Source organism: Octodon degus, unplaced genomic scaffold (genome assembly GCF_000260255.1).
Source record: "Octodon degus isolate 3935 unplaced genomic scaffold, OctDeg1.0 scaffold00013, whole genome shotgun sequence".
NCBI classification, from domain to species: Eukaryota; Metazoa; Chordata; class Mammalia; order Rodentia; family Octodontidae; genus Octodon; species Octodon degus.
The window spans coordinates 22,175,661-22,190,779 of NW_004524589.1; the positions used below are offsets into that span (position 1 = coordinate 22,175,661).

At 41.5% G+C, this 15,119-nt stretch overlaps 1 protein-coding gene and 1 pseudogene across 17 annotated transcripts in view; both read right to left on the bottom strand.

Annotated features, from left to right (window-relative positions):
- Window positions 1-355: 355 nt before the first annotated feature.
- Lmo7 (LIM domain 7) overlaps window positions 356-15,119 on the bottom strand; it is a 147,812-nt gene continuing 133,048 nt past the window's right edge. For all 17 annotated transcript variants that reach the window (XM_004626284.2, XM_023709612.1, XM_023709610.1 and 14 more), the window contains 9 exons: window positions 14,420-14,512; window positions 13,529-13,866; window positions 12,562-12,630; window positions 10,179-10,231; window positions 7,441-7,654; window positions 5,290-5,586; window positions 3,650-3,758; window positions 2,507-2,609; window positions 356-1,105 (listed from right to left, as the gene is read on the bottom strand). In XM_004626284.2, the coding sequence (XP_004626341.1) occupies window positions 1,083-1,105; window positions 2,507-2,609; window positions 3,650-3,758; window positions 5,290-5,586; window positions 7,441-7,654; window positions 10,179-10,231; window positions 12,562-12,630; window positions 13,529-13,866; window positions 14,420-14,512 (1,299 nt within the window). In that variant the 3' untranslated portion in view covers window positions 356-1,082. The remainder of the gene's footprint in view (window positions 1,106-2,506; window positions 2,610-3,649; window positions 3,759-5,289; window positions 5,587-7,440; window positions 7,655-10,178; window positions 10,232-12,561; window positions 12,631-13,528; window positions 13,867-14,419; window positions 14,513-15,119) is intronic.
- On the bottom strand, window positions 10,974-11,088 carry LOC111815265 (annotated as a pseudogene).

The following is a 15,119-nucleotide window of genomic DNA, read 5'->3' on the forward strand; positions in this document are numbered from 1 at the left end:
TTTCTTAATAACAATAAATTATATATATGATTTTGATTTTAAAAAAACAAAATGAATGTAAAAATTTTATTCAAATGATTCAACCATTTATTATCGCATCTTGTTACCATAAATGTTTTATATTCAAAGATATAACTTTATTATAATAATGACAAAAGTTCTCATTAAAGTTTTCCATTAAAAACATCAAGACTGTAGCCATATTTTCACAGGTGCACACATGCCAAAATTCGTCAGAATGTACTCTTTAAAAATGTGCAGTTTGTTATATCACTGGTATACAATATCAAGAACTCTCATGTACCAAATGTGAGTAAAAAGGCAAAAAAAGAGACATGTACCCACAAGAAAGAGCCACTCTTTAAACGCATCAGCAAGTTTATTTACAAATGCAGCTGAACAGAAAAGCTCATTAGTTTCTGGAGAAAACCTCCTTCAGTGTGTGAGCCGTGGTTATTTCCCACTAATGAAAAGGGTTTCTACTGGGAATTGCTTAGCAAAAGTTCTGGTGAAGAAAGTAGAGCGCCCATCATCGAGCACATAAATGTTACATAAACTAAATATTTTGTCATCATATTACATAAGTGAAAAGGATGCACAAAGCAAATTTAGGGACAGATTTAAGTGAAAATTTTCATATGCTTTTGCATTAACTTAGTATACATTACAATAAACTGAATAGATGCAATTACATATTTATAGTAACTATTCCAAATGAGAACTTTAAAAAAAACAAACAATAAAATACCCTCCTCAAAACCCCACTAAAGTCAAACTAAATCATTATCCACCTCAAAAATATTTTTAAATTCTTTTTCTCTTGTGCTGTTCAGATGCTAAGTTCAGTAAGCAAATACTGCACTTCCCCCCCCCACCCGCCCAAAGTTTCCTTCTTATCCACAACAAAAATACAGGTTCTACCAACACTACAATGTTCCCAGATAGTCTAATGAAGCCTCTCAAGAGTTATTTTTTTAAAAAATACAAAGCAAAAAAGGCAGACAACATGTATTTATAGATCTACATCAGCAGCAACCACCTCTTCTTCTATCTGCAACAGTGCTTTCGAATGCAGCTTTGCATCACATGGCGGTTGGCCGTCCAGCTGATCAGCAAGGAGAAAAGAGAGAAAAGCGTTTAGATTCAAGAACATGTGCATCCTGCCACCTGGGATATGTAGCAGTCATCACTCAGAGAGAAGCTGGTGAGGCAGGAAGAGTCACCTGTCACTCAGTCTTAGGATAAAGCTAGGCAAACAGCAGCCTCTGGGCTCTAGAATTATTTTTAAATGCAGTTGAAACTAACTGCTAATATAGAAAGAAATTATACTCAACTCTCTCTTATTTGCACCAAAGGGAAAAAAAGGCATGGGCAATTTTATGATAATGATTCCAAAAATCAATTATATTTGGCTTTGGAACAAAGCAAAGAGCACACACACATACACACAGTCCCCTGGCCTGAGCCCAGCCTTGACATCCTCCAGCCTCAGTGCCAGGGTCCCGGGAAGGCCTGGACTTCCAGCAGGGAAGGCTCAGAGCCACCGCAGATAAAAGAGAGTTGGCAGGACTTCAGCCATTTCCAAAGCACTCTTCACATAAGGGATCATACAAATACCTCGGAGTTCAAAAGCAAATGGTTTTGCTGATACCACTTGTATCACCCTTTCACAATAAGGAAAGAACAGGTTACCAGCATCAAGGTTCACAATACACACAACAGTAATGCTTCTCTTGCTGTAGCTATAAATAATATACAAATTACTTATGCTATCCTACATTTCAGAACACAGAAATGCATGCTGAATACAAAGTAGCATTTGAAAAAAATTTTTAAAAACCTCAAGTTTTGCCAAAAGATGAAATACCATATAGTCAGAATTAAGGCTCCCTTTTGGTAGGGTGGAGATGGGGTGGGATGGGGTAACCAGAAATCAAACTCAGGACCTTGCACTTGCCAGGCAGACGTCGTGTCTCTGAACTATACCCCCCGTCCAAGGCTCCCTTTCTAAAATATTGAAAGTATTGATACATGATTATATATCAACACTAACCAGTGCCTTTTTATTACTTTAAAGGGTCTCTTGCAAAGTTGTTATATTCTAAATCACATAATCAAAGTTCACTAGATAAGAGAAATAAGCTGATAAGAGACCAACCCTTAATCAAGAAGCAGACTATAACCCCTGAAGAGGATCTGTGTAACTGTTGTGGTTTGAATGTGCAGTCCTGAGAGATCCAAGCTTTCTCCAGGCCCTGTGCAGGCTGCATGAGATGCCGTTCCAACTTTCAGATTTTGCCCCTTTAGTTCCCCACTCCTGTGCGGCGAACCCTGACAGTGACTCACTTGCCACACACTCTCTTTGAAGCGACAGACTAAGATCCCAAAACCTAGAAAGCTACGGCAGTGAGCTCGGTGGGGAGGTGGCTGCTGGCTCGGGGAAATGCATGGGCACTCGAGGTCTCTTTAAAAGACAAGAAATTTTCTCTCTGATTTGCTCTCTTACATTTGAGTCTGAGATAGCAGTTGTTGCAGTACAGCTGGTGGTTTCGGATTCTGACTTCAGCTCCTGCGGAAGAGCCTCCCAGGTCGCACTCACAGGACACACACTAGGGAACAAAAAGAACACCCACAGTCAGTAAGCTCAGGAAGGCTCACAGCACACACAATGCAGCCGTGCAGTTCTTGGATGCAGATGAACAAACAAAAAAAGCAAAAATTTTTAAAAAGCCAAGAGATGATTAGCAGATTAAAATCAGGCCTGCCAGATAAGACATGATTTAAAGCATTCATGAAGCCAACTTAACAGCCAAGATGATCATTCCATGCCCTCCGAAGCAGAAGTGATTTGCTGATTGGCTTAAGGAAATTTAGCCTCATGCACCCTCAAGGTAGCAGAGGACAAGTCACCACAGGCAGTGGGCCATGCCCGATGTCCCCGCAGCCCTAGCTTGGTGAGCATCCCCATGGGGCACCCCTCTGTAATGCTGGGAATTTCAGTCCCATCTGCTCAAACACTAATTATTTTGACTCACTCTGCTCTACCTAGGAAAAGCCCAACCCAGCATAGAGCATGCTTAAACAAGCTGTGGTTGGTGGGGCTCTGCAGTCCACAGAGGGGAGCCCTTCTTCGGGCCTGGTGCATGTCCAGGAGCCAACAGGTGTCTCTCTAGAAACAAGTACTGAGAAACCACGCAGATAGAACAGCCTCAGTTCTTTGTTATACACACTGTACAACTGTGAAAATATTTACAATGCTTTTTCCTTACATATTTGCCATAGTCGAAGCTAGGCTTTCAGACACTGTGGTAATTACATGTCCCTATGTCATCGGCAACACTGGCAAATTGTATTTTAAGTATGACTGTGGTGACACATTAGAGAAAACAGTTATGCACTATAAATGCTATTTATAGAATTCTAACAGATTAGAGACAGGAAATGAACAGTGTTCTCAGATTTACTTTTTATAACAAGGTTCAAGATTTTAGAACTAAGTAGTAGCAAGTGTTGTGTGAATCCAATGCGGCACAGACTGACAAACAGCACCGAGCTTGTTAATGGCACAACCACACCCAGCAGCTCCAGGAAGCCATGCGATCTCCAAGCAAAGCTGTGCAGGCCTGCAGGCTGTTGGTTGCAGTCTCACCTTAAAACAATGTAAATGATAACAAAGCCCCAGGGACTCGATGATCATGGCAGCTCCTTTGCCCAGAATGTTATTACAGTAGGAGCACACGCGCTTCCCACTGACTGACCTAGATGCAGAACAAGAACGGGAGGGAGGCTTTCACCTGCGCAGTGCAAGGCTTGCATTCAAGTCACCTGGATTAACATCAAAACTGATAATTCAAGACAGGCTCTGAGGACCCAAGAAGAAGGCACCTAAAACATGCTCTGACTTTACTGTAACCTTGGACAATCTGCACAGTGCCTCTGGGACCTTCTATGCCCATCTCCTTAATAAACAGCCTGAGTGTAAACTAGTCCACTTGGCACTTGCTGACACCATCGTCCTGAGGTCACCCGTGTACTTCACAGTCTGTCTCTCCTCCCCTGATCCACTGCATCTTCTTGCCAGTAAACCCACCAGAGCCCTCAATTCCTATCATATCCCACCATCTCCCAAATGCTAAGAACTGTGCAACTTTCTTTTAGATCCATTGTGAGTCTCTGTGGGGTGCTTCTCAGCTTTACTTTGTACCTTATTTCCCCAGTTTTTTAGTGAAACAGAGGAGTTGGTGTTCTCCTAACTGTGCCTCTTAGTTTCTACAGTTGCCTCTGCTGAGAATAAAATGGACATGACCAGAAAGCAGCAATAGGGGAGGAAGCGTCTGCTTTACTTTCAGATGTGGGTCTCATCTCTCCCAGGGATAAGGGACTTTTTCTTTTCCTTCACATTCCCCCAGCATTTGGACAGCCCTCAAGAGCACTGAGCAGTGCTGAGTGTCTGATGTTACAAAAGTTCTGTAGGGTGTGATAAACGTAATATTCTTTTGCATATAAAATGTTTTCTTATAAAATCTCTTACTGACCACAAAAAAAATCTAATACTACTGTACCTCAACTTACAAGCATTCTACTTATGATGAAAGGCAGTACATGCCAGTAGAACCGAAGCACGATGTATGTACTCAGGCGAAGTGCCAAGGAATGAGGAGAAGCTGTACAGGCCTAACACAACACACACTGCCATCCAAGCTTCATTCCCGAGCACAAGGCAAGCAGCTCGGAAGGGGCTATCAGTCACATTTCCCACACCACAGGACCTGCATAATTCAACCGAGGCCCCTTGGACACAATGTTGGCAAACCAGGTAACAGGTAAGCAAGGGTTTTGGCAATCAAAAACCCCAAAAGCAACATCTAGTCTATTTAATAATTTTCTTTTAAATCCATCTTGTTAAAAGCTTCCCAGGCCATAGAGCTTGATTACAGTGTTTTTCCTTTTCATTCAGTTCCTTTGTAATATTTCTCCTACTCATACTTATCAGCTGCTGGGTATTTTTGTGATTCTATATGTATGACTATTCATGCTCCTCTGCGAGCTAAGGCACTGGCCATAAGCACAGGCAAAGTGGATCCTGGCAACAAGCAAACATCTTAGAGGTCTCAGGTGGCTTCACAAGACATCTACAAAGGTACTAAGGCTTCTCAATTGATTTGATGAAAGAACTGACTTCGACACATTCCAAAGGGCTCACATTTCTTTACCAGAATGCTGGGACAAGGCCTAGGGTTATTTTTAATGAAAAAGATCCCTGAGACCAAGAGAGGCATGGGCCCTTACCTGTTGCGGAGCTGAGAGCCTGGCTGCGAAGTCGAAGGAGAATGGCTGGGCAGGGTGGCGGATCGGGTAGTGGCTACACCAGAAGAGGTAACCGTCTTCACTGGGCCAGAGGGAGGGACCACACTGGAGGAAGGGTTTCGCATGTAGGCACGGTTTGATGTGGACAGGAACTGAGGAGATGAGCGACTACAGTCTTGAACGGAGGAAGAAGTGTAGACTCCCGAAGACTGAGTGAGCCAAGGGGATTGTCTCCAAGAACTGGACCGCGGGGAGTCCAGGTTATCTAGAGATTCCCCTCTGAAACACATGAAGGACTCTGATCAAGACAGGGTCAAATGCTCAGCTAGAAATCCACCCCACACCTCATGACAGTTGCAAAAAGATCCATCTTATGCATTTCATACCAGGTATCTAAGAAGTCCAGTTATGTATAAAATTACCTTTAGTAAATTGTCATCATCAGAGACATTTCACATTTCAATCAATCTTCACTTTTATTTTTATTTATCTGGTGCTTAGGAAAAAGTATAAGTACCAACCAAAGGGTTATCACTCTTGAGACATTTTCTTATGCCAAATTTAAAATGGCTTAGTTACTTTAACATCAAAATAGAAATATATCAACCTATGGAGAAAAACACAAGCAGCACAGGATATCTGAAGGAAGGCAAGGATGCTTCTTCCCTTGGTTACCATAATTACCCATAAATCCTACCACCTAGGTCCCTAATGGTAACCACTGTTAGCTGTGGGTCCTCCCAGACCTTTATCATCTACGCAAGCAAATATCTCAATATACAATCAAATTTACCCGAGTACATACATCTATATACAATGTGCTGGTGTACTTAACCACCTACCAAGTGGGAGTGTTCCACAACACAGCCTTCTTTGCCTACCACTTAATACATATTGTCTCAGTCCATCCTCATGCCTGTTCTGTGATGGTCTGTGCCTGGTAGGGCCCCCGGAGACAGGCCTCTGTATCCTCTGCCCTGTGCACTCCCCTCCCACTAACTCTGAGCTTGACCTCTGACTGACTTGGCCAGTGAGGCATCAGCTAATGTGCTGCACGTGGCTCTAGCAAGACTCCCTCTGAGTCCAGGACCATGCCCTGAGGCAGCCCCTGCCGCTATACAGGGAGGCCCACAGGAAAAGAGGTAAGAGTTCTGGCTGAGCTCTCAGCAGAACCTCTACACAAAGGACAGAAAATCACGGCTTCTTACCAACATATGTACAGTTTCCAAGCTGAGAATTCTTTTCTTTTGCTTTCTTTCTTTTTTAAACCAAGTCTTACTCTGTTTCCCAAGCTGTCCTTGAACTCTCCATGTAGTCCAGCCTGGCCTCGAACCCACAGTGATATTCCTGCCTCAGTCTCCCAAGTGCTGGGATTACAGATGTGTATCACCATATCCAGCTACATTTAGCTTTTGTTTGTCTTGCCTATAAACTGCCTATTTGTATCACATGTCTATGATAATTTTGTGAAATTATTAGGGTTCATTTGCTGATTTTTTTAAAAAAATGTTATCTGTGTACTGAGAAACTTAGCTCTTTGTTACTAAAGTGCTATAACTAACTTCTCCTGGTTAAGGAAATATGAGATCAGAGTAGCTGCAGTACTTGGTTTTCAAGATAGATCTTTTTAAATGCTCACCTATTCATCTCCAATTTATAGTTACATATTTACTTTCCTAAAGTTATAAAATTTAGGTTTTCCCCCACTTTATAAAACCCATTATGATACCAATGAAACCATTATCTCCTTATAAACAGAGGTTTCCCTTTTTTCTTAATTCAATAGCCTTTTTAAATAATCAGAGACCCATTTCAGAGTTTTAAGACCAGACTTCACCGATTAGCTATGCAGTCCTGCCCAACCATCTTCCCTGCTTGAGCTAAAGTCTCTTCATATGGAAACACAGCTACTATGTCTATCTTAAACTATATTCCCACACTAAATGAAACAACATAGACAAATTAAGATTCATGTTCGGCACAAACAGCATTCAATAATATTGCCTTTAATTTAATAATGCCTTGCTTTCACCAAATAACCCAAAAAGAATAAATCATGATGACTTCTTTGTAGATTCATGAATTAAACATCAGCCTCACAGTGAGCAGGAGGCAACCCTCACTGCCTCTCACCTCCGCATGATTCCAGGCAGGCAGATAGGTTCCTTGTTCACGCTGGAGCTGCGCTGCCGGATCCAGCTGTTGTCATTGTGGAGCGAGGTTCTCTTCCTCATCTCCTGCAGGATTTGCTGTCTCTCCAGCTCTGCTCCCGAGGGGCCTTGATCTTTCTTGGAACTCCTCTGTGAAAACGTAGCACTTTCTATTTGGTCTATGTATTTGTTGCTTCCTAAATTAAAAACACATCAAAAGCTTCAGGGTTAGTAGATAAGAAATGATAGCAGATAAACTTCCAAAGACAGGGCAGCCTCCACGCCGACCCTGTGCACACCTGCTGGAATTAGCAACTTCCCACGCGGTTTCAGGAGAAGAGACACTGTCGCCTCTCGCTGCTGGCAATTCCAGCTCCACAGTCACAGGCTTAGCGCATGCACTCAGGAGAATCATAGTGCAGCCCAACAGAGGAAACATCTGTGGGTTTCAGCAACATTTCAGTCACAAAACGCACACCTTAGTGCGCCTTCCACTGCCTTCCACTCTTTCCTTCTTAAATTAACCAAGCCCACACCCCCTCAATGCCTGCTGGGACAACTCTACCAGAAAACAGGGAGCTTTCTTTTTAAAAACTTACACTCCCCCGAGGAGAAAGACAAGGCCTGTTTGTGGCATGCGTCACAAACTACGTCATGCCCAAGTTGTAGGAATGTGGGAGCTGACTATGTGAGCACATTCAAGCACTGAAATGGCTTCGTGAACAGGAAGAGCCGCCGACTAAGCCAAACAGTCGTCAGTGAGTGCTGCCACACCTGCCTCCCAGGGGCTTTGTCTCTTGAATTTGATTAATTTCTTGTTTTTTTCCATTTATGTTATTGGTACTGGGTCTCACTATGCAGCTGGGACTTGTATGGATCCTCCTGTTTTCAGCCTCCCCTGTGATGGGATTAGAGGCGTGAGCCACCACACCCAGACACTTTCACTGGCTTGCCCGCCCCCCCCATCCAAACCCTGGTCTTTGCGCTTGCCAAAGCAGGCGCTTAGTCTGCTGAGCTATCTCACTGGCCCTTCTTGATTAATTTCTAATTTAGGTAAAATAACTACAACTTTGAAATAACATCCATGCCTCAATGTGGATTAGGAAATTTTATCTAAGAATATTGCTTCTGTTATTTGTTCAGAGTTTATGATTTATCTAGTCTCATCTTCCAGTAAGCAATGAACAGGGACATCAAAGATTTCTTATACATGCTGTATTTAACGGAACATCAATTTAGCTCAATATTAAATGAAATATCTTCTATTTTTAAAGTACTTAATTGCCATAACTATATTTCCTCAAACATTTAATAATTTCCAATACCTGTTCAGAAACTTGTAATTCGTTAATAAAAGGGAGAAAGTATGCATACACAACAAATGAGATTACCACAGTCACACGTGCTGCTTTAACAGGCTGTGCAAACACAGTGGCTACAGGTGAGAGAAGTTAATGGAACACTGAAGTACTTACACTGTAATCTTAATAGCGGAAAGTAACAAATTCAGGGAGTAAGAAATACAAAAATCAAATTGGGAAAAAGCCCAAAGACCAAGAAATTAAGAAGAAGCCAATATGACTACAATTAAAACTTTGCCTATAATCCCAGCACTAGGGAAGCTGAGACAGGAGGAGCAGTACAAGTCTGAACTGCGTAGCAAGACCCTGTATCAAAGAAGGGGGGTGGGAGGGCAGAAGGAAGGAAGGAAGGAAGGAAGGAAGGAAGGAAGGAAGGAAGGAAGGAAGGAAGGAAAAAAGGTTGGAAAAGATAACAGAAGACTGTATTTGTTCAAGTCAAGAAGCAGTACCAAAAAAAATCACAAATCCTAATGGAAAATGAAAATTTTGTAGGCTCCAAGCAGGGGTTCCCAATCAGTTGCCACCAGACCATTTTAGGCAACAGACATGTCCTTTCGCTCACAGAGGATTTTAAATACTTTAATTTCCTTGTCAACAATTTAAAGGAAACACATAGAAATACAGGTTGTGCCTCTTCACTTTCTTCTCTTGTATGACAGCAACAGGTGGCAATCAGAGGTCTGCATTCCTCCATGTGCCAGTGATTTGAGGGCACCGAGAGCCTGTCCACCTCAGTGCCCAGCCGGACCTTCACTTACATAACTGGCAGCAGCTACCAGACAAGCTCTTAAATTATTCTGTTGATTAGAGATTTTCCCCCCTTAGGTATGTAATTTCACTACATTAACTCATCAGAAATGTACAACAAATAGTATCAGTTTCTGAACTGTTTTTGTGAAGTTAGTAAACCATTATCACTTTGGGTTTCTGACATTTTGGCTGACATTTTAATGTACCGCTTCAAATTTGTATGTAATTTTTTAAGTTCCTGGGTATATCACAGAAATATCTTCTGTCCCATTTCTTTGATGTGAAATGAAATCTACCATGCAAAACTGTACCAACATTACTTTCTAAAGTTCCCACATAGCTCATTAGCTATTTAAAAACCATTTTAATCATTCAGTACTCTTTCCATTATAAATAAAGCTAAAATAAACATAAGACAGTTGTTTTATTACAGACACTAAAAGAGTATTTTAACACTAGTTAATCTGCAATATCTTGCCCTTAAAAATACTAATCACAAATAAATAAAACAATGAAATTCATCCTGCACTTAAAAAAAATACTAATCACAGCATATGACTACACAAGCCATTGTGCTGAAGAAGTTTTTTTAAAAAAAAACCACACTCACCATTTTTATTTGTGGAGTAATCATCCAGTTGAGTAGTAGATATGGATTTATTCCTAGGACACAAATCGTAATATATTAAGGCTGTATCTCATTAAAAATAGTTCATCCTTATGGTATAAAAACATCAAAAAAGATCATTTTTAAAGCAGTTGGTTTATTTCCTAAGTCTGTTGAAAGCTAGCCTTACTTTTAAACTAAGTAATTTCTATATCACACACATGATCAGCAGACAGACGTGAGAGGCTGGAAATGCGCAGGAACGTGCCAAGGGCACCCAGCGGCTGGGGGACTACAGTGTGTCAGTGCGCTCCTGGGCCCGGCCTCAGGTTTTCCCAGGACACAGAGCGTCTGTCCTCAAGTCACCCACAGGCAGACCTCGCTGCTCCCTCCACCACCCTCATCATGGCGCTGACTTCCTGGGCAGGGACCACCACTGCCTCCCCTAGACAGCAGCTTTCCAAGGGCGCCCCTGGCCTTCCAAATAGATATTAAAGCATACGGCACCACCAACTTCTGCAAATGCCTAACTTTAGCTCTATAAATCAACACATGCTGAGCTCATTTTCAATTAGATATGCAGTTTCAAAAAATTGTAATAATATACAATAGCATACAAATGGTCACACATATGTATATTATATACACACAAAATGCAATAATCTATAGCACAGATATACCACAGCTGCTGGACAACTACGTTTGTGAACAATTTTACTTCTAAGGAACAAAACACTTACTGCTTAATCTGTGGCTACACTCCTCAGTGCCTCCAGGACCTCATTTAATGGCATTCCCTAGAGGTATTTCCTAATTTCCAGGATTCCTTAAGTTTCCTTTACCTGCATTTTAATTATTAAACTGATAAGAGCAGATACTACACTTAATCTTAAGCAAAAGGCCAAGAAGCGATTGCACTTTTAGTTCCATAATGTTATTTAATGTTCTATAAACGTATTTAGTTCCATAAAGATTTTTAAATAGAAATAAATTTGTAGCATTAAAGAAAAGATAAACATCTTACTGATAAAACATCAGGTATAAACATTTTACCTCAGAGATGTTCATCACTAGATATTCTGTCCTACTTACTGTCAACCCACTCCTAGTTAGTCCTTTCTTTTTCCCTGCCAACTCTTTATTTTTTAAAGAGAATAAACAGTACAGTCATCTTGCTTGTTTTTAGATATTTCTTTCTTTATAGCTATTAAAGAAGATAAAACTTTCTAAAGGAAAAATTTCATCTCTTTAAACACATATTAGTGGTTCTGGATTGGATATTTATAAATCAATTTTGTTCAAAAGTCCTGAGTAATTTCCAAACTGCAAAGCACTTTTAGAATTACCTAAAACATTAAAAGTTAATTTTTTAGGAAACTCTAAAATATATACAACCATTCTGATACCTGAAATCCTACCATCATCCCCCAAAACTGGGTCCAACTAAACTATCTAAGAATAAGAGAAAGATTGTAATTCTCATTTAAGATATCTTTACATAACTTTTTAAACAATCTTAAACACTTGCTCGTGATGTATTCTGAGCAATGGCTTTGTCTGCTTTCTTGGACTATCTCTCTTTTCCCATATGGAGGTAGAGTTTTTTTCTTCTCCTTCAACTTTATTTTAAGGGATGGATTTTTTTTTCTTTTTTTTTTTTTTTTCTTATTTATATTTTAGTATATGGTCTAAAGGGTCTCACTATGGAGACTGGACTCGTAGTGATCCTCCTGTTTATGCCTCCCAAGTGCTGGGATGACAGGTGCATGCCACCGCATCCAGTCTCTCTAGCTGTCTCAGCATGTCCCAGAGGCGGGGCTGGCACGGCATGCTGGGGATCAAACCCCAAACGCTGCATCTGCCTAAGCAGATGCTTTAATCCACTGAGTTATTTGGCTGGCCCCAACTTTATTTTAGCTGGTCTTGTAACTTTACTGTGGACAATAACTTAGACCCAAGTGCCTTCCTAACTCCCTTTCTAATTCTCTTTCCTACCCAACCACACCACATATATAAAGCCCTCACTTGCTTGCCAGATGCCAAAGACCCGTGACTCACTTCAGCTGTCCTCATTGCCCCCACTGCTAGCCAGCCAGTCTCTAAGAGCAGGGATGCCTAGTTAACTGTCTCGTTAATAGGTGTGTGTGAGCCCATGCAACTAAATAATAGAACTGCCAGGCGAGCTCAGCCCAGAAAGCTGATCCATAAAGTCCTGGGCTAAGTCACTAAGTTTAGGGGCTACTGAATGATCAACTGGCAGGTTCTCTGTGTATCACACCAGAGACAGAGGGCTAAAACACCTCTTCGGGTCATCAAGAAAGACCTGGGAATGACCACCTGAAGTCTATCACTATCAACCAAATTTTTAAAAAACTGTTTTACACACCTGTCATTTGGAAGCAAACTTGAAAGTTCTTCTTCCTCTCTCTTTGGTATATCATAGGAATCAACAGGTCTAAAAGGTAGGGAGAAAATTTATAGTCAAAATATTAAACTGTAAAATCTTCCCTGATTAAGGGTACCAAAATAATGTCATTTTTCCTTCTTTATGCAAATGCCCTCTGGGTTAACAGTAAATACACTGAAGTATTCCAATCAATCACTATAGAAAAGAGACCTACTACTGCCAACAGCATTGGTTACTCAGACATATACAAGTCTACACCATGGACCAGTTGGGTCTAGTACTGGTCTCTAGCTACATTACAGAAGTAAGCTCAGCTGTTGGCCTTTTAGTACTTATATCTTACTGGGGCAGGAGGGCCAGCAGAAAAACACAAAAATAATACAAAACAGGGCAAGGGCATAAAGACAGAAAGGGTAGAGAAGAGCATGCAATCTAAACAGGGTAATTTAGAAAGTCTAACAGGATGATATATGATCAAACATTTGAATAAAATGAATAAGCCTTTCACTTTGCAAAAGGCTTATTTTTTTTCAGGCTGAGGAAAACAAATAGATGCAAAAGTCCAGGGGCAGATTATATTACATTGACTATTTCACAGAACAATAAGTACACCCATGTGGCTAGAACAAGGGGTGCGGGGAGTGGTAAGCACTTAAGAGAACTCAAAGGGTCAAGACATAGCTGGGTCAAGGACTTTGCGAAGTGTTCCATGGTGGCAAGAAGCCATCAGAGGTGAGCAGGGTGTTATGGTAACATGACAGTTCTGTGATGGAAAGGTGCCCGCAGACTGCTTGTGCTCCCTGTGCAGAGGAAGGATGGAGGGGACAGGAGGCCACTGAGGTGCCTTGGAAGTGAGACACAATGCAGCGAAGCCAAGCCCACTGCCACTCCCTCAGTCCCTGGGGGTGATATGGAGGGGCACATGACAGATGGATGGGACACACACCTCCTATACTGATATATTCTGACTGAAGTCTCCCTCTCTTTCTCAGCTTGGTGCTTCTGCTCAACCCGGTGCTTCTGTGCCTCAGACTCGGCCTCAAGGCGCCTCTCCTCCTGCTCTTCCAGGGATCGCTGCTCCCTCTCAAGAATGAGCTGCTCCTGCTGCTTTGGGCTTCGGTCCCCAGCAGTCACATCTGCTTCCTGCTGCTGCTTCTCCTCTCCTGCTCGGGTTCCTTCCCTGTCAGAAGACTTGGACCCTTCACTCCATGTGGCTTCCCAGCTGCCCACGGCAGGCTCCCGCTGGGTCAGAGAGATGCTGTTTGAGTTTAGGACCATCAGTTCCTGAACGACGATTGGAAAGAAAAGAAAGACATCCACTCACTCTGTGTCTCTAATTTCATAAACAAATAGACTCATTTCAGATGATACTAACTATAGTAGCCCACAATTCCAAGTAAAAGCATTAAATTTTATGACAAAAAAAGCCACATGTTGTTGGGCCCGGGAGATGGCTCAGTAGAATAAGCACTTGCCTGGCAAGTGCAAGGGTCTGAGTTCAATCCCTGGTTCTGCCAAAAAAAAAAAAAAAAAAAGAAAGAAAGAAAGAAAGAAAGAAAGAAAGAAAGAAAGAAAGAAAAGCCACATGAGTGATCCAGTTCTGAGCTACAAGAGTTTTGGAAAAGCACTAATGTAATTATGTAACAGTATAACCAAAAACCTAGGAGAAATGCTAGACATCAAAACAAAATTCTAACAACTAGGACTCATCCTACTTTTTCAAAAAGCGACAGATGTTCACGTGAGGCCAGAATCAGAGGGAAGAGGAGTCTCTTTCTCTTCAGCTTGTTCAATCAACAAGGAAAAGAAGGAAGCAAACTACAAATGCCTGTTTTACCTCATCCAAGTACTTGGAGTTCTCTCTCTCGGCCTCCTGTTTAGCCCTTTGCCACTCTTCTCTCAGTTTCTCCTGCTCACGTTGGTATTTTTCCTACAGAAAAAATATGGCATACTATTAATCAACATTAACTCCTCAGGCAAAACAGAATCTTTTTTAGCAACGCTACTGTAACCTAAAGCTTCGCTCCAACCTTTAAAGAACGGTTTTATTTTCACTCAACTAATCAGATTTTATTCCCTAGAGTAGAAAAAGAGCTTGTGTTGAACTAAAAGACCCACCTTAGGAGAGGGCAGATTCATGGAATTAGACCCAGCACCACTCTTGGCCAGCGATGTAAGTCATTAGTGCCTCCAGCTAAAGGCAGAGCTGAATTACTCCACGATGGAGCTATGAAGTCAATGCACCTTTCTCTTAAGCACACCCTTCACATACTGGTTCTCATCAGTTAAAATCAGCTAATGCATGATTTTAAAACCGCAACTCTGAAAATCTTCAACCAATTATTTTTTTTTTCAGTACCAGGGACTGAACTCAGGACCTTGCACTTGCCAGGCAGGCACTTATTCCACTAAGCCATCTCCTCAGCTCTGAAAATCTTCAAAATGAGAAAGTATTCATTTGATGTAAAGCGTGCTGATACAAAAGGGCCTGTTAGTAATGAGACTGCTTTTTAAGCTGGTTTCTTCATGCTGCTAAA